This window comes from Lissotriton vulgaris, chromosome 1_1 (assembly GCF_964263255.1).
Source record: "Lissotriton vulgaris chromosome 1_1, aLisVul1.2, whole genome shotgun sequence".
NCBI lineage: Eukaryota > Metazoa > Chordata > Amphibia > Caudata > Salamandridae > Lissotriton > Lissotriton vulgaris.
The window spans coordinates 1463242636-1463267903 of NC_141685.1; the positions used below are offsets into that span (position 1 = coordinate 1463242636).

Genomic DNA, 25268 nt, shown 5'->3' on the forward strand with positions numbered 1-25268 from the left:
AAAGAAATGGATACAATATACTTACTTCACTTTTTAAATGTTAAATTATGCATCTATGTTTCAGGCAAAATCAGTGAGTTTGATTTCCTAAGTAGTAAAGTAGTAGACAATCAGTTTGCTATTTACCATGTTATAACAAACAGCTTAGGAACAGGTTAGGATTTGCTTGTTAGTCTCCTGAAACTTATCATACAAATACTTTTAGAATGAGGCAAAAATCTAACAGTGATAAGTAGTGGACCAAATCCTGTTTGTTCTATTCCAGATTACGAAAGAGGCTGGTTTACCTTTTGCCAGGCCCAACTTTTCTTTTTAGTACATAAAAGTCACCCCTAGGGTAGACCCTGAACAACCTAGAGGGCAGGGTGCAGTGTATTTAAATTGGTATACTCGGACATGGGTCCTGTGCTCTCCATGCCACTAGAGTCAAGCTAGCCTGGCTGATAAGGGGGGATACCCTGAAAACCAGTCCTGGGATGCTTGTTTTCCAGTTCAGGAAGAACCTGGCCTGACAGTTCGGACTGGACTGCTCCCATGGGATACAGAGTCAAGACTGATTTGCATATGGCTGGGTTTAAATTGGAATGGCACGGGTAGCAAAAAAACTATGGATTTAGGCCCAGATCTCTGTACTGGGGTAAATGATTGACATTGCTCAACATTCTGTCCATCAATTATTCTTTTTGTATTTAAAATGTTGAACATGTACTTTTAAGTTTTACATGTCCGGGTAGTGTAAAACTCCTAAATTTGTTTTTTACTAGTGCAAGGTCTATCTCTCCCATAGGATAACATTGTGTTACCTTATTACATTTAATACGTGAATACCTTCAATTGGGTGCATGTGGGCAGGTCGAGTTTGGTGTCTAAAGAATTGTAATTAAAAGTCCTATTTAATGATAAAGTTGAACTTTTAAACACAATTGTGAAAATGCTACTTTTAGAAACCATTTTGTGCCTGTAGCCTGATCCTTGCTCACATGTCTAGGTGTAGCTGGCAGTTGGTCTTTGTGAATTTCTCCCAGGCAGTAAGACAAAGGTAAGGTAGGTGTTGACGGGACGGACCACTCTGAGTTAACAAGATAAAAGGAGTTGTAACCCACCACACAGGCAACTCACAAAGCCTCTGCCTGTGGACTCTCACAAAGGGTTGGTCACTAGTCTTTTTCTAATAAGAGACACGATGGGGCCAGGGCAAGGAGAAAGGGGATACCTGACAATCTGGGGTTAGAAACCTCCAGAAGCTTTTCTTACTTCTTAGTGGGCACCAGATATTAATACTAGACCTCAGATCCCAACTCTTCAGTACAGTTCTGGCCCTGTGCACACTTCCAGAAGGAAATACTGCTGTGCAGCTTAAAGGAAACGCCACACAAAACATCTCACAAATAGCTCTCAATTTAATCAATAAAACAAGACAAACATGACAAAAATCAAATAAGTAGAACTTGAGATATGAATTTTTGAAGAATAAACTGTAAAACAGTAACAATAAGCGTTTATTTGAAATATCTGGTCACACCAGACAGTACAAAGTCAAGAGTTCAGTCCAATTGTGATGGAGCGCGGGCCGAATACAGGGACCCAGTGAGGCCTATTGAAGAAAAGTACCTTAATCTGGGTTGCGTCGACGAAGATGGGGGTGCATATGAGCAATGCGTCATTGTTCGCCATGTAGTTGGGGTGATGCGTTGATTTTCTACATGTAGCAGCGACAATGTGTCATTTCCAAAGGCAATGCATTGGTACAGAGATGTAACAGTTCTGAAGAGAATGAGCAGGATTTCTCCACTCAGTAGGGGTGATGCCTGTTCCTGCTAGAGCAGCAATGCATTGTGTCTGTTCTCGCAGCGGAGGATGCATCAGTTCCACTTGAACAGACACCATAGGCTCACTTTCAAGGGTCCAGGACTTGGGTGGCACCACTTGGCAGGGCAGACTCACAGATTGCAGAGTCCAGGTGTAGAAGCAGGATAGTTGGAAGTCTTTTATGTCCCTGAGACTTCAGGTCGGGAGGCAAGTCAGCTAGCTCATGGAGTCAGTCTGGGTTCAAGTGCTACAAGTCCACTCCTCCTCCCCCAGGCAAGAGAGAGCAGCAGGTAGCAGTGCAACACAGCAAGTCAGGAGTTCAGCAAACACCCATCCAGTGGAATGATAGTCCTTCCAGCAGCACAGCAGTTCTTCTTCCTGATAGAGTATTCACAGGTCCAGAAGTGTATTGAAGTGATGGTGTAAGAGGTCTATTACTTACACCCACTTGTGCCTTTGAAGTAGGGGAGACTTCAAAGACAGGTCTTTGAAGTGCAAAGAGGTCCTCCCTTCCTGACCTGGCTCCAGACTCACTATAAGGAGGCGTGCAGCCTTTTGTGTGGGAACAGGACGCAGCCTATTCAAGTGTAAGTGAGGCTGAGTCCAGCCCCTCCCTACCATCTCACCAAGATGGACTAGCAGGTCACACCTAAGCTCCCATTGTGTGTAGCTAACTAGAAGGGATAAACAAAGTCCAGCTTTCACCCACACCAGACTGATCACAGACAGCCAGCAGTCACCAGATGACTAAAGTAAGAAAATGCCTACTTTCTAAAAGTGGTACAAAAGAGGGTGGTGATGGACGGAGCATCTGAACAAATCAAACACTCACACCCAGTCAACAGATCTGGGTTGAATCCATCACCGTTCTTTAGCCCACTCTGCCACCCCAGTTCAGACATGGCCATATGCAAATCAGTCTGACCCTGTGCCTCATGGGAACAGTCCAGCCCGAACTGCCAAGCCATGCCTTCCCTGGACCGGATACAAGATTCCTAGGACTGGTATCTGGCATTACAGCCGTCTTCAGCCAGGCTTGCTTGAATCCAGTGGCAAAGTGAGCAAGGGACTCATGTCTGAGATTACCCTGCCAATTTATGGTGAACAAAGCGGTACAAAAGGGGTTGGTGAAGGACAGAGCATCTGAACAAATCAAACACTCACACCCAGTCAACAGATCTGGGTTGAATCCATCACCGTTCTTAGCCCACTCTGCCACCCCAGTTCAGACATGGCCATATGCAAATCGGTCTGACCCTGTGCATCATGGGAACAGTCCCGCCCAAACTGCCAAGCCATGCCTTCCCTGGACTGGAAACAAGCTTCCTAGGACCGGTTTCTGGCATTACAGCTGTCTTCAGCAAGGCTTGCTTGAATCCAGTGGCAAAGTGAGCAAGGGACTCACGTCTGAGCATCCCCTGCCAACTTATGGCGAACAAAGCGGTATAAAAGGGGGTGGTGATGGACGGAGCATCTGAAAAAATCAAACACTCACACCCAGTCAACAGATCTGGGTTGAATCCATCACCGTTCTTTAGCCCACTCTGCCACCCCAGTTCAGACATGGCCATATGCAAATCAGTCTGACCCTGTGCTTCATGGGAACAGTCCAGCCCGAACTGCCAAGCCATGCCTTCCCTGGACCGGAAACAAGCTTCCTAGGACCGGTTTCTGGCATTACAGCCGTCTTCAGCCAGGCTTGCTTGAATCCAGTGGCAAAGTGAGCAAGGGACTCACGTCTGAGCATACCCTGCCAACTTATGCTGAACAAAGCGGTACAAAAGGGTGTGGTGATGGACGGAGCATCTGAACCAATCAAACACTCACACCCAGTCAACAGATCTGGGTTGAATCCATCACTGTTCTTTAGCCCACTCTGCCACACCAGTTCAGACATAGCCATATGCAAATCACTTTGACCCTGTGCCTCATGGGAACAGTCCAGCCCGAACTGCCAAGCCATGCCTTCCCTGGACCGGAAACAAGCTTCCTAGGACCGGTTTCTGGCATTACAGCCGTCTTCAGCCAGGCTTGCTTGAATCCAGTGGCAAAGTGAGCAAGGGACTCACCTCTGAGCATACCCTGCCAACTTATGGCGAACAAAGCGGTACAAAAGGGGGTGGTAATGGACGGAGCATCTGAACCAATCAAACACTCACACCCAGTCAACAGATCTGGGTTGAATCCATCACTGTTCTTTAGCCCACTCTGCCACCCCAGTTCAGACATGGTCATATACAAATCAGTCTGACCCTGTGCCTCATGGGAACAGTCCAGCCCGAACTGCCAAGCCATGCCTTCCCTGGACCGGAAACAAGCTTCCTAGGACCGGTTTCTGGCATTACAGCTGTCTTCTGCCATGCTTGCTTGAATCCAGTGGCAAAGTGAGCAAGGGACTCACGTCTGAGCATGCCAACTTATGGCGAACAAAGCGGTACAAAAGGGGCTGGTGATGGACGGAGCATCTGAACCAATCAAACACTCACACCCAGTCAACAGATCTGGGTTGAATCCATCACCGTTCCATAGCCCACTCTGCCACCCCAGTTCAGACATGGCCATATGCAAATCAGTCTGACCCTGTGCTTCATGGGAACAGTCCAGCCCGAACTGGCCATATCTGAACTGGGGTGGTGTGGAGTGCAAAAAAACGATGGATTTAGGCCCAGATCTCTGTACTGGATGAATGTATGACATTGTTAAGCATTCTGTCCATCAATTGTTGTTTTTGCATTTGTCACCCCGAGTGGGATGGGTGTGCTCAGACGTGAGTCCCATGCTCTCCACACCACTGGAGTCAAGCTATCCTGGCTGAAAACGGCTGATAGCCAGAAACCTGTCCTAGGATGCTTGATTCCGGTCCAGGAAAGACATGGCTTGGCAGTTCGGGCTGGACTGTTCCCATGAGGCACAGGGTCAAGGCTGATTTGCATATGGCCATGTCTGAACTGGGGTGGTGTGGAGTGCAAAAAAAATGATGGATTTATGCCCAGATCTCTGTACTGGGGTAAACGTATGACATTGTTTTGCATTCTGTCCATCAATTGTTGTTTTTGCATTTGTCACCCCGAGTGGTATGGGCGTGCTCAGACGTGAGTCCCATGCTCTCCACACCACTTTAGTCAAGCTATCCTGGCTGAAGACGGCTGATAGCCAGAAACCGGTCCTAGGATGCTTGATTCCGGTCCAGGTAAGACATGGCTTGGCAGTTCGGGCTGGACTGTTTCCATGAGGCACAGGGTCAAGGCTGATTTGCATATGGCCATGTCTGAACTGGGGTGGTGTGGAGTGCAAAAAAACGATGGATTTAGGCCCAGATCGCTGTACTGGAGTGAATGTATGACATTGTTCTGCATTCTGTCCATCAATTGTTGTTTTTACTTTCTAAAAGTGGCATTTCCTGAACTGCAATTTAAAATTCGACTTCACCATGAGTTAGGATTTTAAATTAGTATTCCAGAAACCCCAAACATGGGGGTCTTATCTCTTCCCAACTGAAATTTCACTTATAAAATGTAATAATGTAATCCCAATGGTATCCTATGGACATGATAGGACTTACAATAGTAAAGAATTACTTAGGGAGCTTTTCACTATCTTTTAAATACATTGTCCCTGCACTCTGGTTTGTCCATGACCTACCTTAGGGGTAACGTATATGTGTAAAAAGGAAATGTATGGGTCTGGCAAAAGGTTTATTTTACCAGGTTGACATGGCAGTGTATCAATCAATCAATCAATCATAGGCATTTGTAACGTGCACTACATACCCGTGAGGGTCTCAAGACGCTAAGGGAGGGGATGCTGCTACTGTTCGAAGAGCCAGGTCTTGACGAGTCCTCTGAAGGTAAGTAGGTCTCGGGTCTGCTGTAGGAGGATCAGGAGGGTGCTCCATGTCTTGGCGGCGAGGTGTGAGAATGATCTGCCGCCGGCGGTCACTCTTCGGATACGGAGGACAGTGGCGAGGGCGCGGTCTGCGGAGCGGAGCTGGCGGGTGGGGGAGTAGAAGCTGAGTCGGCTGTTGAGCTACGCTGGTCCAGTGTTGTGGAGCACCTTGTGTGCGTGGGTGAGGAGTTTGAAGGTTATACTCTTGTTGACAGGGAGCCAGTGCAGGTCTCTTAGGTGTGGTGTGATGTGGCTGCGGCGGGGGATGTTGAGGATCAGGCGTGCAGAGGCGTTCTGGATGTGTTGGAGCCGTTTCAGTCGGTTTGGCTGAGTCTTCTGCGTAGAGGGCGTTTCCGTAGTCCAGTCTGCTGCGGACGAGGGCCTGGGTGACTGCACACACAGGCTCTGCAATGGAAGGTCTGAGACAGGATGAAAGGGATGCTTAAGTAGGTGGCGTAATCTGTGGTGCAGGCCCACTAGTAGCACTACAGGCCCGGGGATACCACTTTAGTAGGAAATTATAAGTAAATTAAATATGGCAATTGGGATGAGCCAGTGTTACCATGTTTATAGGAGAGAGCACAAGCACCTAAGCACTGATAAGCAGTGTCCTAAAGACAGCAAAAGAGAGGTCAGAAGAGTGGCAGAGGTAGGCAAAAAGTTCTAGGGAAGCCCACTCTAAGGCTGTCATGTCTAACATAGACCATCCTCTCTGGTGCACAATGTATCACCATCGGAACCGGTGCATCGCCTCTGCTGGGCAGACTTCACCAATGCAAGGATTTCGCATCACCTACAGCAGCCCAATGGAACCACTGCTGCACAGAATTCTCTGAGTCAAGTATTTTGTATTGTTTACAGCAGCCCCTTGCAACCACACTTGCGCAACACATCTCCACGCAAGGGCATCACCTTACCCAACGCTGCCTATTGGAACCTCTACAGTGCAACAAATTTCCATGCAAGGACATTGGATAGTGCTTTGCAGTTCCATGAACCCGCTGCTCTGCATTGCATCTCCTCAGCCAGACGTTGCATCACCAGGATTAAGGTACTGTGTTCCGCAGACCTAAGTGAGTCCCTGTAGCCAGCCCACCCTCCGACATGGATGGTCTGAACTTGTGACTTTGTCCTGGTGTAGAGCAAACGGATAACCACAGTTGGCGTTTAGTGCTTTTTGTCACTAATTCCACTGAAAAAGTTAAACTTGCAAATCTCCAGTTTTACTGATCTGATTTTTGTCATTTGGCCTTGATTTATTTATTAAAATGTACTATATTTTTGTAAATTGGTGTGAGAGTTTTTTTATGTTGTATTTTCAATGTATTATTGTTTGCATAAATACTTGACATATTGCCTCAAAGTTAAATCTGACTACTTTGTGCCAAGCAACCAGAAGGTGGAACACTGGTTAATTTGGGGTGTGCTTGTGACTTTACTCTAACAAGGATTGTGATTAATGTATGAGTAGGGTTTCAAGCCCCTCAACCAGTAACCCAATTTCTTACAATAGGATTCTTCATTGCGTTTGCAAGAGAGTACATTGTCTGCCAAACTCTCAATTAGGCTCTAAGATTCTAGCATGCACAAATATGGAAAACTAAAATATTACTATAAAATCAAGAAGCCGCCTCGTCTAAAAAATAACTTGCTAGCTAACCCATGAAATTAACAAACCTGAAAAATGCCCTTGTATCATCTAGCATATACAGAGCTCTGCAACACCCTATACAACTATTTTGTAAGCCAGACCTTAAGAATAGAGAAATATATCAAGGGTAGGCTGATCCCAAAGGTGAAATAAATAATAATTAAACTCTTAAGCTAAATTGTAAATGGGTGGTTTGAATTTTCTTTTGTCCACAAATACGAGGACACGTTTATCAAAATTCAACTCAACAACTTCAAGACCTCATCAAACAAAGCCCCCACTCAGGTTTATCTGTAGATCCCTGCCCGCCTCGCATCTTGAATATATTGCTACCTGTGTAGCTTATCTCTACCTAACTATCTTTAGCTCATTTCATTTTAGACTGCCTTCATCAACTCACTCTTTATAAATTATTCCATTGCAAGGAAAATAACAGCCCCCCTTTCGTCACAAAACTTCTAAAGCAAATGGTATACAATCAATATCAGATGTATTGTAAATCAGATTAGAACAAGCTCAACTGGAGTTCATTAGCTCTAGAAGCAAGGGATCTTGAAAATTCGAGTGAATAGTGAAGTCTGCAGCAAGATATGTATTAACTGGTCAGTGCAAAAACGAATTTGTTACTGTCTTACATGTGTTTGGCAAAGACTACAATTTTCATGGGTGACTACAGAATTTTTGTTTAGCATTGACCAAGAAGTGAGGTAACAAAGTTTGCCCCAACCGCTTCGTCGAAAATTATTTACTCTTGCAATGCACTAGTAAGTTGTTGCAAATTACATTCTTGCACTAATCAGACCAAGCAAAGTTAATCTATGCACTGGTCCAGCGACGGCTCGTGGAGGGAGTTACGGTGGGGCGGGAGGGTGGGGAGGGGGAGGGGCAGGGTGGAGGTTGCTAAAAACCGGCATATGGATAATTGCAGGTAAGTAAACAATTTAATTAATAAAACGAATTTCGTAGTGCGCCTTGCATCGCAAAATGCAAATCAGTGCGAGCTACGAAATTCGTTTTATTAATTAAATTGTTTACTTACCTGCAATTATCCATATGCCGGTTTTTAGCAACCTCCACCCTGCCCCTCCCCCTCCCCAGCCTCCTGCCCCACCGTAACTCCCTCCACGAGCCGTCGCTGCACTGGTCGGTCAGCACAGCTATGCACTCCAACACAGCAATGATTTGGAATATGGTCCCTGTACTCGTTATACCAGTAAAATGAAGATAGGAACTCAGTGGCAACATTATTTCATAAGAAAAAATCTGAATGAAAAATCACTTCTTAGGATCTTATTCTCATGGCCTTATTATGATTTTGGTGGTCCTCTAGTAAGCCCTTCACAACTGAGCCGACAGGAGGACCCCCAAAGCCACTGTGCACCCACAAAATTGCGATTGTAATCCATGGCGGAGGGTGGTGTGGGGCGGTCTCATGGCGGTGGAATGTTAGGTTCACAGGAGAGCCTAACATTCAGCACACTACTGTGCAGTAGCGGTCGGCAGTAGGTGTTTCTATAGGGCGGTGACGTGGACAGGAGGAGGGGCAGGGTGGGGGGAAATAATGTATGGATTACGGAGTTTTACAGGTAAGTAAACATTTAAATACATAAAACGAATTTCGTTGCGCACACTGCATCACCAAATGTGATGCAGTGTGCGCAACGAAATTCGTTTTATGTATTTAAATGTTTACTTACCTGTAAAACTCCGTAATCCATACATTATTTCCCCCCACCCTGCCCCTCCTCCTGCCCACGTCACCGCCCTATAGAAACACCTACTGCCGACCGCTACTGCTACTGTGAGAGTGCCGACTTCCCGTTCCTGCACAGTTGACACACCATGCAGGAACAGGGTTGCAATTCTAGGAGGGCACAAGGTGTGCCCCCTGCAGGCACCCCACGCAGGGCACGGGGCCCTTTAAGGGCTCCTTTGTGGCTTCTCTGCCACCCTTTTCATGGCAGGCTCACCCCCATGAAAAGTCATGGTGGAAAGGCAACTCATAATGTGCTCGGCGGTGCCGGCTTCGCCACCGGCTTCGGCACCACCAGCATATTACTGTTCCTTTCCAGACCATTGAAGGAGCAGAATCCTTGATCCCGGCAGAGCAGGTGGTCTTGTGGATGTCCAACTGCCCCAATCTTAATATGGTAGTGATCAGACCGCCACCACTTGTACGGCAGTCCTGTGGACTGATGTACTTGTATTAAGGCCCTTAGTGACAGGACAGTAATGTTCTATCCTAAACAAATGGATTTCTGTGCTAAATTCAATATTACAAACCATGCCCAAATTTTGCACTGAGTCACCGTGTTTTTCCCACATGTAATATGTGGAGTAATGTGTGTGGGCAACAACTGCATTATTGCGAACATTAGAAAAAATGTTGTATCACTGCGTCATCTCCGATTCTAACCTACGTAACTCGAAATGGGGTGGTGACCGAGATGCCACGGCCCTCGGAATGTCAGCTTTAGTGGGTAAAATACCTTACTGTTGAGACTTCTGCCAATGCATGCTGCCTTCCCTACCAGCAACTATAATAAACTGTTAAGGAGACGAATGGGAGTAACACACACAGGCCAATGTGTGTTTTTCCTTTCTTAATTGTATTCGATCTAGAAGAGTATTTTACAATCTCTGCTAATTCTGCTTCTCAAACAGACAGAAACATCTGTCACACAGAAACGGAAAAAGCCATTTTCCTATTTCCCTTAAAACTTATTGACATTTATATGTGAAACACATAAAACGTTACATCAACAAAGTTGCAAATGTATTTAAGTAACAGATTGTGACTTAAAGGGCTCTTAACATCGGCAGTGCGAGGCCGTGTATCATTAAACTTGTGTTTGCTTGCAGGGTTGGTCGGCCTTTCCCGATGCGAGGAGGAGACAGATATGCCCATTTAAAAACGGCAAGTATGGACAATGTTTGGGTGTAGATTTACGAGAAGTTTTATTATACTTAAATATATGTTTGCTCTTTCTTATTTTTACCCCTGGACTATAGTTTCTGGCGTGAGCACATCTTGCACCCATCATTCATTGTGTCTGTATCATTTCGTATGTAACTCTCTGACTTCTCTCCCCTCTCTACTGTCTCCCCGCCATCCCACTCATCCCTCTCCCGGTCAAACTCTGCATATATTTCTTTCATAGTGGTGGGAGACTGCGCGCTTCACCTTCATGCACTTCTGTGCATTTTACTTTCGTTTTTAGGTTTTGCCTAGCAAATGCGTACGAAGTACGCATGAGCTAGGAAAAATCTTATGTTTTGCAGTGGGGAACAGGGACTCGCCCCCTGCTCCCATTGGCTAGCTCCATAAATGGAGGATAGCCATTGGGAGACGGCTCTGTCCGTCAATCCCGGACCAGATTCGGGGGCGTTCCCGAGAATTTTTCCCTTTTGGTGACGTCAGCCGAAAGCCTGTTCTCGGGAACGCCCCCGAATCTGGTCCGGCATTGAGCCGGCACCCGCCTTCCTGCTCGAGTGGGCGTGGTCGCCTTTCCCGCCCCCTCTCCCGCCCCTGGAAATAGGGGACGCATATACAACTAGACCTATTTCATTAAAAAACCACAGGTATGCAAATAGCCACGTGCAAATGACTAAAGGAAGTTTTTTCATTGAGATGTGGGCTGTCATTTCGGACCAGATTTTCGCTTTGTGTGCCCGTTCCCGCCTACCCCCCAACCCCCCGCTGTCCGTCATTGTTGTGCCCGTTCCCACCCCAATGCTTGTTATTATCGTTTGTGAACAAGTTGCAGGGCAAATACAATACTCAATACCGGAAGAAATGAGGAGAGGTTCAGTTGTTGGAAACCTTGGAAAGGACTTGGGGCTAAATCTGCGGGATTTGTCTGAAAGGAAAGTTCGCGTTGTTTCTGCTGCTGGGACTCAGTATTTTACGTTAAACGAGGATGCGGGGACACTGCATGTGAATGACAGGATCGACCGGGAGGAGCTGTGTGCGGAATCAGACAGTTGCTACATCAAATTGCAAACCGTTGTGGAGAATCCCTTAAAAATATTTCACGTGGACGTGCACATCCATGACATTAACGATAACATCCCGAGTTTTTTAAAGAATGCTGTTGATTTAAATATATCGGAGTCCACGTTGCCAGGAACGCGCATTGCTGTCGGGAATGCCCGAGACCCCGACATTGGCATCAATGCCCTGCAGGGCTATAAGCTGAGCAGTAACCTGCATTTTGTCCTCAAAGAGACAGAAAGCAATGACGGGTACAAATATGCAGAGCTCGTTCTGGAGAAGGGTTTAGACCGAGAAAAACAAAGCCGTCAAGTTTGTATGTGTGTGTATCTGGCCGACAATTTTTTCATTGGCACTAAATGATTTTCTGCTCTGGAGAAATAGTGAATCAGGGTACTAAGGCAGACCACGAGGAACTGAAACACCTCATTGTTTCCTGACATTGTTGCATACCATGAAGTATTTTCCCCAATGCAGAGTACACAGCGGGCACAGCGGCCAGGACAGCCCTGGTGCAAGTCTTCACCCGCCCCGTGCCCAGTGTGAGTTCCTGACCCAGCTAGTGCTGTGCTTTCGAGTACCCATGGGCGTACTTTTCTGATTCTAAATGCAGCATTACATTCACATATAGAAAAGGTACAATAACAATCCTATATTTAGCAAGTCAATGACAACGGGTGGAAGAACACCTGAGGTCAAAGAGGACTCCAGGCTTCTACAACACAATAATAAGAGAAAAAAAGTGCGGACGCAGACCTCCACCCCCCCTCCCCTTCCCATAGCAGCACCTTAAACTGGGGCAACCTGTCCCCAGCCTGGCTAAGAAAGAACAGCTCCACGAGGCAGTGTAAATGTCAGACGATGCGCTATATAAAAACTGTCTATCCACTCCTTTCTCCCCGTCCACCACCAAGGTTCAGACCCCGCCTCCTCCCACAGACATTGCAGGCTCTCCTGGGAGCAGCTCTTGCTCCTACTAATGGACGTTAATGGGTTTCTCCTCCAGGCCGCGCCTGCATTAGCCCAGCCTGAGCTCTCTGATGGCCGCAGAAATCAGCCAAGGAAAGCGTTTTCCTTTAGAGCCACGGTCCCTGGTTCGATCCGGGGTATTTGCTAACAGATAACACCTTTGTGGCATCTTTCTGGAAGGGGGGGGGTTGGTGTTGTTTACTCATTGCACAGCCCCTATGTAATGTACTCTCTAGGGGCTCGCAGTGTGTGGATGGGGGCTCGCAGTGTGTGGGGGGGCTCGCAGTGTGAGGGGGTGCTCTGTGTGTGGGGGGCTCGCAGTGTGTGGGGGGCTCTGTGTGTGGGGGGGCTCGCAGTGTGTGGGGGGGCTCTGTGTGGGTGTGGGGGGGCGCTCTGTGTGGGTGTGTGTGGGGGGGCTCTGTGTGGGTGTGTGTAGGGGGGCTCTATGTGGGTGTGTGTGTGGGGGGCCCTGTGTGTGTGTGGGGAGGCTCTGTGTGGATGGGCTCTGTGTGTGGGGGCTCTCTGTGGGTGTGTGTGTGTGTGGCATTTGTGAGAGATTAGGCTATTGCCATTGTAAATGACAATGCCATTTATTTATCTGTTTTCAAAACGAACACATAAATAAAAATGTTGTCATTTACAATGCCAATAGCTCTAACTTTTACAAAGGCAAAACCGTTGCATTGTAAATGCTTGTTTGTTTTTGTTTGGGGAAATCAAAAGTCTAACATGCTGGGAGGCAGGATCTTCTTACGAGGAAGCATATGAGAATATCTTAGAGGAATGATACAGATACATAAACAAATAATGATTTCACTACTTCCTGAAATTCACACCTCTGGCTGCCAATGCTCATAATGATGTCACTGGGCTTCAAAATTCATAAAAGGTAGGAGGCATGTTGAGGTTCATGTAAGAAATTGGAACATTATTTTGAGTGGGTGACGGCCCACCTCAAGGAGTAATCCAAAATGTGACAGGTGAACTCGCAAAATCACTGCATCAACCTCAGCTCAATGCAGAGTGTACAGACCTAACGTGGGGCAATGTGTAAAGTATTTATGCAGTACAAAACCGGTCACAATACAAAACAATAAAAATCCCAAACGGATTTGGAAAAATTGAGTACAATTTAGTAAATAAAGTTACATCAAAAGGGAAAAGGCCGAAGCTATTACTGTTAAAAGCTTTAAGTGGAAATAGCACTAAAATGCGCTAGAAGCCAATGGTGGCCTATGGTTGTGGCAGACCTAAGTGTAATTTCAGTCTGATATCGATGGAGTACAGATTGGATTAGCCAACCAGGTTCATCCTGGTCAAATATATTACTTTCTGACATAGGACCTGTGCTCTTAGGGCAGGGTGTGTGTTACTATGGACATTCTATTGTCCTCCTACATCCAACACTAAAATCAAATTTGAAATGGGGATTCTGCCCAAAATAAACCCAGCAACTGATAGGACTAAAGCAACCAAAATGGACATCTTTAAGAATTGTCTTGGCATCCTGTTCTCTCCCCTTCAAGTGTAGTCCAACTGTTATACATGGCTCAACAGACCTAACAAGCAGGATTTGACAGTGTGGTGTCATAGGATGCCCATAGGATTACTCTGAATATTCTGTGGAGTTCATAGAAAGTCATCTCTGCCCATTCAGGTCAGCGCATTGTTTACTTCCCGGAGGCATTTCACAACTGTTTCACACCAATTCAAGGCGAATCACTGGCTGGGCTACTGCTGTAGAGCTAATGCAAATTCACCTAGAGGAACTTCTGGCAGAGAAAAGGCATTCTTCCTCAATATTTATAAAAGAATCTTACCACCTTTGAATGGAATTTTAATAACCATTAAAATTAGTGGTTTTAATATTTTTTCTAGCTGATCTCTTTCCAGTGTTAGCAGTAATATTGTGTAATCCTGCATAGCATTATGTTCTGTTGGCCTGCCAGAGCCTCCTTCCAGTGAATGTAGCTTTTGCATACTAGTCGCAGTAAGAATATGTAGACTTTAAATATAATGCACCCTGTCTTGATGGCTGCAAGACCTTCACAGTGGTGATATATTAATATTTAAAAGAAGGTCACAAATGGTTATTTTGACAGGTCACAGAGAATATTTTACACTGCAACAGTCAGTCTGTCGAGGGTATGCGTGAAGTCATGTTTGCCATTGCTACTGTAGTGTATGGCATACTCGGTGCAGCAGTCCACGAGTGGTGTTAACTTCCAGGCCCTTGGTGCACCTTTTGCACCATCTACTAGGGGCTTATAGGCGAGTTAAATCTGCCAATTTGGAGTAAGCTAATTCAAACATTTTTAAAGGGTGAGCACAGGCACTTTACTACTGTTTAGCAGGGGTAAAGTTCACTGAGTTCTAAAGCCAGCAAGGCAGATAGGACAAAACATTATGTAGAGACACCACACAAAAGATGATCTTTCTTAAAGTTAATGGAACTGATTCACCAAGGGCCTCCGCACTCGTGGCGTAGGCCCCCGCAGTCATGAGGGAGTCTCCGCACCCTTGGCAGATTCACCGCAACAAGAGTTCTCACTGCTGATATTCCACCACAAGTGTGGGGACTCCCTCCACGAGTGCGGAGGCACTTTGTAAATCAGGTTCAATGTGTACAGAAACAGGGTAGTATAGAAACAACATACCAATACAACATAAAATGTATTCATGTATGTTAGGGTTTTTTGGCATTTGTAAGTTCATAAAAAGAATTTGTATTGATGCACATAAATATATGTTCCTACTTTCTCACAAAGCATAAATGGGCATGTGTTGTGTTGTGATAGCTACTTGCACACCTATCACACATGGTGGCCATGTTGGAACAATTACATTCCAAGATGAACACTGTGCTTTCATATGGCTATGTATGTGTGGCGACACATGTGCACATTTGTGTTGGAATGTGCTAATGGTCATTTTGGGAGAGCCAAAAGAAGAGAGAGGGACTGAGGATTTAGTCAGGTCCAGAACCCGGGCCCCTGTAATAGTGAAAACATGGAGTGTACTGTTCCTAAGTGGGAAGGTTGGTCTGGTAGGTGCTTGGTGGAGAGGAGTGCTCCATTTAGGAACAAGGGCCCTCACACACCTCGAGAGGTGGCATGCTTCATCATCGGGCAGCTCCTCGTTGGGCCGGTGCTGCAATTGCCAACTGGCCCCTCAAGAGGGCTCTGTGCCGGAGATCTTCTCTTTTTAGGCAATGTGTGTTGCATGGGTGAGTAGGGAAATGTGAGTATAATGGGTGAAGGTAAAGTGTATTAAAAATGTCTAAAGGGATCCAAACAGGAAGCCAAGTCTAATACTAGGGTCTCTGTTGGACTTGGCCCTTTTTGCAGGGTCATCCCTGAACTTTTTGCCTTCCTCCTGAATTTTGTCTGACCTGTTTTTGTTGGTTTTATGACTCTGGGCACTTTACCACTGCTGCTCAGTGCTAAAGTGCATATGTTCTCCCTATTATAAATTGATGTATGGATTAGTGACTCCATGATTGGCTGGTTTGGTTTACTTGTCAGACCCTAGTACAGTGCACTGCGTGTGCCCAGGGCTTGTAAATCAAATGCTGCTGGTACGCTTGCAGCACTGGTTGTGCCACCCACATAAGCAGCCTGTAAAGTGTGACTCAGGTCTGCCATTGCAGAACCTGTGTGCAATCTGTTGCTGCCATGTTGACTGGGCAAGTGCACCCACTTGCCAGTGCAGAAACCTTCCCCTTTCTCCATATTAGTCACCACTATGGTAGGCCCAAGGGCAGGGGGCAATGTAGGTAAAAGGTAGGACATGCCCAGATGTGTGTGGCATTTCCTTATAGTGAATTACAGCCATTTTCGTTTTTCACTATTGCAAGGCTACCTGTTCCCCATAGGCCAGAATGGGCAGTTTGATTATAACATTTTATAATCCTAACTGACTCAGGGAACTAGGTTTAGTATGCCTGAACCCAGAATAATAAAATACATCTTTTAGTGAAGTTGGTTTTAACATTCTGTGCTTGAAAATACCACTTTTAGAAAGTATGTATTTTCTTGCCTAACTATCCAAGCCTGCCTCCGCTAGGTTGTGTATTCCTTGTCTGGAGTTTGAGTGACAACGGCTCTGGGATTCCAGGAGACAGGGTGAGTCAGCACAGGGCTGAATATACCCATATGAATGTAGAGTGAGGGGAGGGGAGCACCTGGGACCTGAATAGGCTGTGCCTGCCTTCCACAATGCTGGCTCCATCTCCTATGGTGCGTCTGATGTCCCTGGACCACACCGTCAAAAGAAAGTCTTGTCACAAAGTGCTCCAGGACTGACCAGAACTGGTTTGGACTAGGTACAGACACTCTCTGCCTTCAGAGAACAAAGAGAATAGGTGTATAAAAGGGGGACCCAAACCCCAGAAATGTAGATCACTTTTGGGAAACAAGAAGAACCTTTGCTGAGGAGAGGAACCAGAGAGAAACTGAAGGAGAAGATTATCCCTAAGCTGAGTGCTGCTTGGGGGATTGGCCTGCAGTGGTTGCCTTACTGCCAACGAAAGGAGAAAGGAACTTTATGCTACTTTCATCAACTTGTAAAGGATCTCCAAGTGCTTGGAAATTGAGCTTGCCTCCTGCTGAAGTCTCATGGATAACAGGCTTCTCCAACCAGCTCCCCTGAATTCCCTTGCTGGGAATTTGAAGGGCCTTCTGTGGTGCTGGGCCTTCAGAGGGACTGCGTGTCGCAAGGAGCTGGAAGCGGTACTCACGAAGAAGAAGCGTGACGCCGCCGCAGCTTCTGTCGTTGCATCTCTGGAGAAGGGTGTCACTGCTGTCGCATCAAATCACCGGAAAGGTGTGTCGTTGTTGCAGCAGATGCCGTTGCATCGCTGGAGAAGCGTGACGCTGCCGCAGCCATTGTCATCACATAACTGAAGAAGGTTGTCGCCGCTGTTGCATCGCGTCACCGGAGCGCCTCGCATCGCCAGAGAAGAGTGCCTCTGTCGCAGCAGATACCGTTGCATCACTGGAGAAACGTGTCGCTGGGCCTGTTGCTGCTCAGAAGATTAACTGAGTCGCCGCACGGCCATTGGGCGTGCATTAATCATTGTCGCATCAAGAGGAAGATGCGATTTTGTTTCATTGCACCAGATCTTCATCGCATCATGGCGTTGCGGGTTACATCGCCACGGAAGCGCAGTAAGAAACCGACGCATCACCTCCCCACGTGGAGAAGAACCGAGGCAACATCGTCCCCTACGCAGCAGTAGGGAACCGACGCATCATCGTTCTTGTGTGTAAGGAACCAACGCATCACCTTCCCTGCAACTCTTTTGTTGTGTGGTCTACGGATGAGGTGAAGGGTTCACCATGGGCCAGTGGTGATAGAGGGTTACAGATTGGTTCAGTAGGGCATAGAACAGACAAATGCCACTGCAGAAGAGGCAAATTGTCCAATACTATCTCCTGAACAGGGAAGCCCATCAAGGTATTGGTTAGTCTAGCCTAGCTTCCTAGTTTTTGTTTTGAGAGGCTGTGTTGGATAGTTGCCCCTTCTGAAGGGTCTCCCTGATTTATTTGCTTTTTTACTTTAGCTGAACTCCATTTTGCTAGCTACAGAACTCTGTGCATTTTACCCCAGCTAACCAGTGCTTGTGCTCTTTTGAACATGGCGTAATTGGAACACTCCTGAATGGCATGTTTAACTTACCTATTTTTGGAAGAAGGGGGGCCCTGCCTAATAGGATGAACCCTGGCAAGGAAACAGCATTTGGGGTAAGAGGGGAGCAAATGTGCACCGGGTTATGTGCCTGTTTGAAAAGGGGAGAGAAAACTAACAAACTAATGACTAGAGACACACATTAATTGTGCTAATCTATTATGATATTTTATTTTTATGACATCTTTTTTTATGGAAATTATTTTTCTTAGTTCATTATAATTATAATTTACTACATATAAAAATGACAATACATGTACAAACGGTGAGATAATAAACAATTGAATCAATTATTATAAAAAAATACAGAAGTGCATTCCTTTTTCAACGCGTTTCGGCGTAAGCCTTCTTCAGGACGTCTGTATTCATGCACCAATGTCTTAAACTTCTGGCGGATGAAGCACGATCGAGTTCTGTAGTCTGATGTATAATCTGTAAATGAGTCCTCCGACTGGTTTATGGATACCGGGTATGTATTCTGGTGATGGTCTTTGAATTCACAGTCGATAAGATCTCCCAGGTTCGTAGATAACGTTAATAAATGACGTGATATTGCCCGCTCGAAAATACTGTATAGGAGTGTATGGTCCCACCAATCAGAGGGCGCCAGTTTTATAGGGGAAAGATGTAGACCATCCTGATTCCAGTGGGGACTCCATCGATACTCATGGAATTCCGTCCGTAGCCCGTGCGACCATCAGCAGGTTCCGCTGTAATACAGATTATACATCAGACTACAGAACTCGATCGTGCTTCATCTGCCAGAAGTTTAAGACATTGGTGCATGAATACAGACTTCCTGAAGAAGGCTTACGCCGAAACGCGTTGAAAAAGGAATGCACTTCTGTATTTTTTTATAATAATTGATTCAATTATTTATTATCTCACCGTTTGTACATGTATTGTCATTTTTATATGTAGTAAATTATAATTATAATGAACTAAGAAAAATAATTTCCATAAAAAAAGATGTCATAAAAATAAAATATCATAATAGATTAGCACAATTAATGTGTGTCTCTAGTCATTAGTTTGTTAGTTTTCTCTCCCCTTTTCAAACAGGCACATAACCCGGTGCACATTTGCTCCCCTCTTACCCCAAATGTTTAACTTACCTATACGTCCCTATTCTATGGTACCAAGGTGTCCCAGTGCCTGTAAGTTGAATAAAAGTGAAATGCAGCACCATGTGTGCCATCCACAACACTGACAATGTAAACGTGACTACATGCCTGCGACAGTACCCTGGCTGTGCCGGATTTACCTGCAAATACAAAATGTCAAAATAACTTCTTTTGACAGGGTTAACCCTTCCTTTTAAACAGTTATAAGTCATGCCTTAGGAGGCCTTATTATCCATAAGGCAAGATGCAAGGTATTTAAAAGTATGATATTTAACAATGTAAACATGTTCTTACAGTGAAAAAGCCATAAAAGCTATTTTCACTATAGCAGGGTTGGTTGTTCCATTGGAAAGCCCTTACATGCAGTATTACAAACCACTACTGTATCTCTGGATTGGGATTAGCTAACTAATTAAACAAGTATTTTAATAGCTATTAATTATTCAATTCAATGGTAAAGCCATATTATTATTAGATAGAATGGAAAATTAAATTAACTTTTAGAAAGTCACCTTTGCCCTCCCTGAAGCCCTTAGACGCTAAAGCTGCATTTTGCTCTCCAACTTCTGCCAGCCAGTAATTAGCATTTAAATTGGCAGGAACGAAGTGTGAATTTGCTCCCAGGAGCATACAATCGACAGAGCTGACCCATCTAAACCAGTCAGAATATACCAGGAAGGCTGGGAGGATCCTATTTGTCTTAAAGTGTCATAATCTTCTTGAATGCAACATTGTGCTTAACAGGTCTGCTGGGGTTTTACATATGAACTTTTGGGGTGCAATTCAACGAAAGGAAACAGAATGCCAAAACAACTTGTGTGTATCCACTGTGTCAGTCAGTTAGTCAGTCAGTCAGTTAGTCAGTCAGTCATTAAAAACTTTATTTGTATTTTTACAACCATAAAGATATACAAATACAGCATTTCAATTAAAATAAATGCACAAGTCAATATCATAAAATATACAATACATCTTCTGCATGTCTAAATTACACATTTTCTGTAAAGTAAAAACAATTATCAACTTCAGATTTATTAAGATCAGATAATCCATTATTGGGCACCTAGTCTTTCAAGTAAATAACTCATTCTCCTAAATATCTAAATTTCATCATCACTCTTTACATTTGATAAACACCTAAACTCTATTTATAAATTTCCCCATGGCACAGGCAATATCTAAATTCATCATTCCCTCTAATAGGTTTACAGATTGCATCCTGTTTTTAATCTCATATTTTTTAAAAATCGGATCTAAAAATTCTCTGCGTATATCTAAAATCTTCATACAATATAATAAAATATGTAAAATATCACAGGTGGTACGTAAAGTGCAAGTGCATTTACCATTACTGTCTATCACAGAATTTTTGACCCCTTTATTCGCATAGCAGGGGTTTATCCCAATTCGCAATCTTATCACTTCACGCCTTAGTCGGCAGCTAGGTAATCTATCTACATAGGGAAAATGTAGGTCATTTTACCAAGCGAAGATCATATGGGACACTGAGGTTTTCCGCAAAAGGTACTCAAGGTCATGTGTACGCGACATTTCATTTCCCAATAAACTGAGTTCTTTCTTATCTATCGTTAAATAGAGTGACTGCAGGCACAGCTTTAATTTAAACACTCCATACGCTTCACTTATTGAGGTTCTTGTTTCTTTTGCCCAGGTCAGCTCACTGTTGGCAATTTCGCTTTTACACCACTGCTAGATTTTTTGGTCCTCACCTGACCCAAGAAGCTGCCAGAAATGTAATCAAGCCATACAGGCTGGTATGACCCATGAGGTGATTCCCAATTCTAATCTTGCTGCTTGTACCATTGACGATTTGGGGAGCGAGAACAGGCTTTTGAGGATATTTCCCTCCTCTTTGTCCCAACCTTTTTTGCCACTTAAATAGAGTACCTCTGCGCCATACAGGAATTATGGAGGGACTATTGCTAGGTAGGCCTTTATAACCGGCCTATCAGACATTTCTCTATATGTGCTATTAAATCTTTTTAAACCCTTCACAGAAGCAGCTGCCCTCATTTTTAAAGCGTCCAGATGTGTATGCCATTTCAGGTTACTCGCAAACCACATCCCCAGCTATCTATATTCTGTTACTTTTTCCAGTAATTCTGTACCTAGATACCAAGTAAATGTTCTTTTGCTTCTTCCAAAGCATAGGCTTTTGGTCTTTTCTATGTTCACTACTAATTTTTATTGAAGCAATAATCTTTAAATATGTTTAGTTTTCTTTGTAGACTACTCTCCGTCTGGTCCATATTTACCAGATCATCTGCGTATAACAGACAGGGTATATGGTTTCCTCCTAGTTTTGGGCTAGCCCCTCTAACCTATCTTAACTTTAGGGGCAGATCGGCTATAAGCAGGGAAAAGAGCAAGGGGGCAAGTACACACCCCTGCCTCAAGCCATTACCAATCTGGATCCTCTCAGACAATCCTCCCACATCATCCAAGATTATCTGGGCCCAGTTTTCTGTGTGCAGGGCTTGGATCAAGGCCAATAAATCGCCTTGAATTTTATACCCTACCAACATTGACCACAACTGCTCCCTACTCACAAGATCAAATGCTGCGTGGAAGTCGACAAAACAGCAGAACAGATTGTCCCTCTGTTCATCGACTTCCGCGCAATAGACCAGAGAGCAAAACAGTGATCGACCGTTGAGTGTCCCTCTTTAAATCCTCCCTGCTATAGGGGCACTATCTTTTTTTCATCTGCCCAATCCTTGAATAACCCCAAAATTACTTTGGTGAAGACCTTTTCGCCTATGTCCAAGAGATTTATCAGGCAATAGTTTTTAGGGGAATTTACATCTCCTTTTTAGGTTTTGCCTAGCCAATGCTTACGAATGAGTATAGTATAGGAGTTGGAATACACCCCGTCATCCATTAATGGAGGCTAGCCATTGGAAGACTGGCCTGTCCGTCAATGCAGGACCAGATTCGGGGGCGTTCCCGAGAATTTTTGGCTTTTGGCGACGTCAGCCGAAAGCCAGTTCTCGGGAACGCCCCCGAGTCTGTTCCGGCATTGACGGCACCCGCCCTCAATACAGTTGCCCCGTCCCTTGCCAATTTTTTTGAGCCCCCTGGCAGGTGCCCACCCTGCCAGGGACATTGCCGCCTTTGAGCGAGTGCCACTTTATATTTTAATTGAAGCCGGTGCCCACCCGGCATTGCTCCGTGTTTACACCGCCGCCGGAGATTAGGAGGCGCTGTCCGGCCTCCCGACCCCAGGGCCGCGCTGCGATTGGCCGCGGCCCGGAAGTCAGGCAGGCCGGGGGCGGGACAAGCGGAAGTGCCGGAGAAGAAGAGCTCCAGCGAGGGGAGCCTAAAATGTCGTCCAGTGGCACTATAAGTAACTATTACGTGGACTCCCTGATGGGGCACGAAAGCGAGGAGGTCTATGGGGCCTGCAGTCTTCCCGGCTGCCTGGTCTGCGGTGCACTCACAGCCACCTACTGCCGCCGTCAGCGGTCTACATGGCCCAGCCAGCGCCCAGCGGTGGGCGCTATGCGGTGCGACCCTGGCTGGAACCGCTCTCCACCTCCTCCGCCGCAGCCTTCCCTGCCTTCCACCACCCGTACGCGGGCGTCAAGCCCGAAAGCATACCCGCCAAGAAGAGCGAGTGCTCATCCTTCGAGCCCCAGCCGGGGCTGGCCCTGGCCGAGTTCCCCTGCCCGGCCCTGGACGACGAGCAGCCCCCGACGGCCGAGGAGGAGTCCCCCAGCAGCCGGCCCGGAGCCGGGCAGCGCCGGCAGCGGCACCCCGCTCAAGGAGGAGAAGCAGCCGCCGCAGCAACTTGACTCAAGTAAGTGCCCGAGAAGGCAGGGGGAAGAGTGGGAATAACTTCCTGATTTACTGCGGAAACTACGAGCCTCAGAGTGGGCAAAACAGAGAGTTTTACTAACCTATAAAGCCGTCTAGACGCCTACCATAGAGCCTGCAGCACCGGGCTGCTATAAACCAGTTATATGACTGACAGAAGCGCCTTCTGCCGCGAGGCGTCCACGGAGCAGTAAACAAGCCGCCCGCACACCCCCCCCCCCCCTTTACGATAATTCCTGAAAAGCCGCGAATGCTGAGGGTACCCACAGTGCACATGAGTTTATTAATCTTTCACTCCCATCCCCCACTCTTTTGCTTCCCAGATAACCCGGCAGCGAACTGGATCCACGCGCGCTAGACTCGCAAAAAACGGTGCCCCTACACCAAGTACCAGACCCTGGAGCTGGAGAAGGAGTTCCTGTTCAACATGTACCTGACCCGGGACCGGCGCTACGAGGTGGCCCGCATCCTGAACCTGACGGAGCGTCAGGTCAAGATCTGGTTCCAGAACCGGCGCATGAAGATGAAGAAGATGAACAAGGAGAAGGGCAGCAAGGAGCACTAGCGAGGACGCCCGGACTGCCCTGCTCGCTCCCCCGAACTGCCAAATACTTGCCATCCTTGTCTTTTCATGGTAGTAGGCCGTTTTCATGTTTTTGATATTTCCGTATGCATTGCTTGGATATATGTATATATTTATGTTGTTTGTTTTTCCTTCCGTTTATCAGAGTAAAGTAATGTGAATATACGCCCAGTTCGGCAGCTATTTAAAGTGTCTTAAGCCTCTAACTTTCGGAAAATCAAGTGCTACAAGGATGGTCTATGTACATAAATACGTATATATTTTCCTTGCCCCAGTAAAGGCTGTAGGGCTGTAAGAGATATGTTATTTAACGGCTTTGAGTAATTGGATTTTTATTCGTCACATATCAAGAGGTAGTTCAGAGGTGGGTTCGGTCTTTTCTGTTTGTTGCGGGTGTCTTGTTCGGGGGTCAGCTCGCTCCCCTCAGAAGTCTCTCCTCGATGTACTGGGCTCAGTTTCCTGTTCGTGAGTGCAGTGCCGTGCTTTACGACGGGCCTTGTACTCGGCGGTGAAGAGATCCAGCGAGTCTGGGACTAGAGAATCTTCAGGTTCCAGGAAAAGGGACAGTTGCCAATTCCGAAGAGAGAACAGTGGTCTAGTGCTCAAAATATAGCGAGTTTTGAACGGTGGAGGGGACACATACGTGCTTTTGAGAGCCGAGAGGTGTATAGCGCTTAAACAATATTTAACTGGGATCGCTGTAAATTATTTGTTTTGATGAGGTGCTAATATAAGAACACGTATTGAACTACAATTGTACAGTTTAGTGGTTCGCTTTCAGCAGAAATTATTCATAAAACGTGATGTACTGAAGGGCTGTTAAACGAGCATTTTGTTATTAGTTTATGAAAACATCAATGTGTTAAAGATGGCGGAGACTGCGGCATTTCATATTCGTGAATTTTCGCTTCATACTCCGGAGCCCGTTGAAGAAATGATTATTATTTTTATCACGATTTTAAGATTTGTGAAGACTTGGGGGGGAAAGTGTCCCTTTTCCCTTTTCTGTTCCCATTGAGGGAGCATTTGAAGGTGGCAGAACAGTGGAGGAGCTCCCAGCTGCTCAGTCTGATCAGCGCCCCCAGTACCATGCTCAACCCTGCCCAGTCCGACTCCATGCCCTGCGAGTACCTCTCCCTGGACACCATGGAGAAATGGATTATTTTGGGCTTTATTCTGTGCCATGGAGCCCTGAACAGTGAGCCCACCGCTTTGAATCTCTGGAAGCTTGCACTTCAAAGTACTTCCTGCCTCTCCCTCTTCAGAGATGAAGTGTTTCACATACACAAAACAGCAGAAGATCTGTTTGCAAACCTCAAAGGCTACAACAAGCGTGTCAGCGACATCAGGGAGTGCAAGGAAGCAGCTTTGTCCCATGCAGGGGTTACACACCGAGAAAGGCGCAGGTTTCTGAGATCTGCCCTGAAAGAGTTGGGAACTGTTCTCTCAGATCAACCTGGTCTGCTGGGCCCCAAAGCGCTGTTTGTGTTCATGGCCTTATCCTTTGCATGCCCTCATGGTATTATTGTAGAGCGCTATATTTATCTTTGAATCTATGCTTGTCATGTTGGCATAGTGCAGTGTTTACTTTGAAATGTTCTCCACGTGCGCTTTGTGTGCAGTTAATTTGTTTCCTGTGACTGAAGCCAGTAAACCGTTGGGATCTGAGGATTACTGGAACAAGCGACAATTGGTTAAGTTAACTTCAGAACAGGTTGAGATTATGTC

General features: G+C 45.9%; 1 protein-coding gene and 1 pseudogene across 1 annotated transcript in view; both read left to right on the forward strand.

Annotated features, from left to right (window-relative positions):
- Positions 1-25268, forward strand: part of IL17REL (interleukin 17 receptor E like) — a 687219-nt gene that overhangs the window by 394719 nt on the left and 267232 nt on the right. The window contains exon 9 of the mRNA XM_086967317.1: positions 10208-10262. Within this exon, the coding sequence (XP_086823443.1) occupies positions 10208-10262 (55 nt within the window). The remainder of the gene's footprint in view (positions 1-10207; positions 10263-25268) is intronic.
- Positions 22466-23522, forward strand: LOC147750682 (homeobox protein Hox-A9-like; annotated as a pseudogene).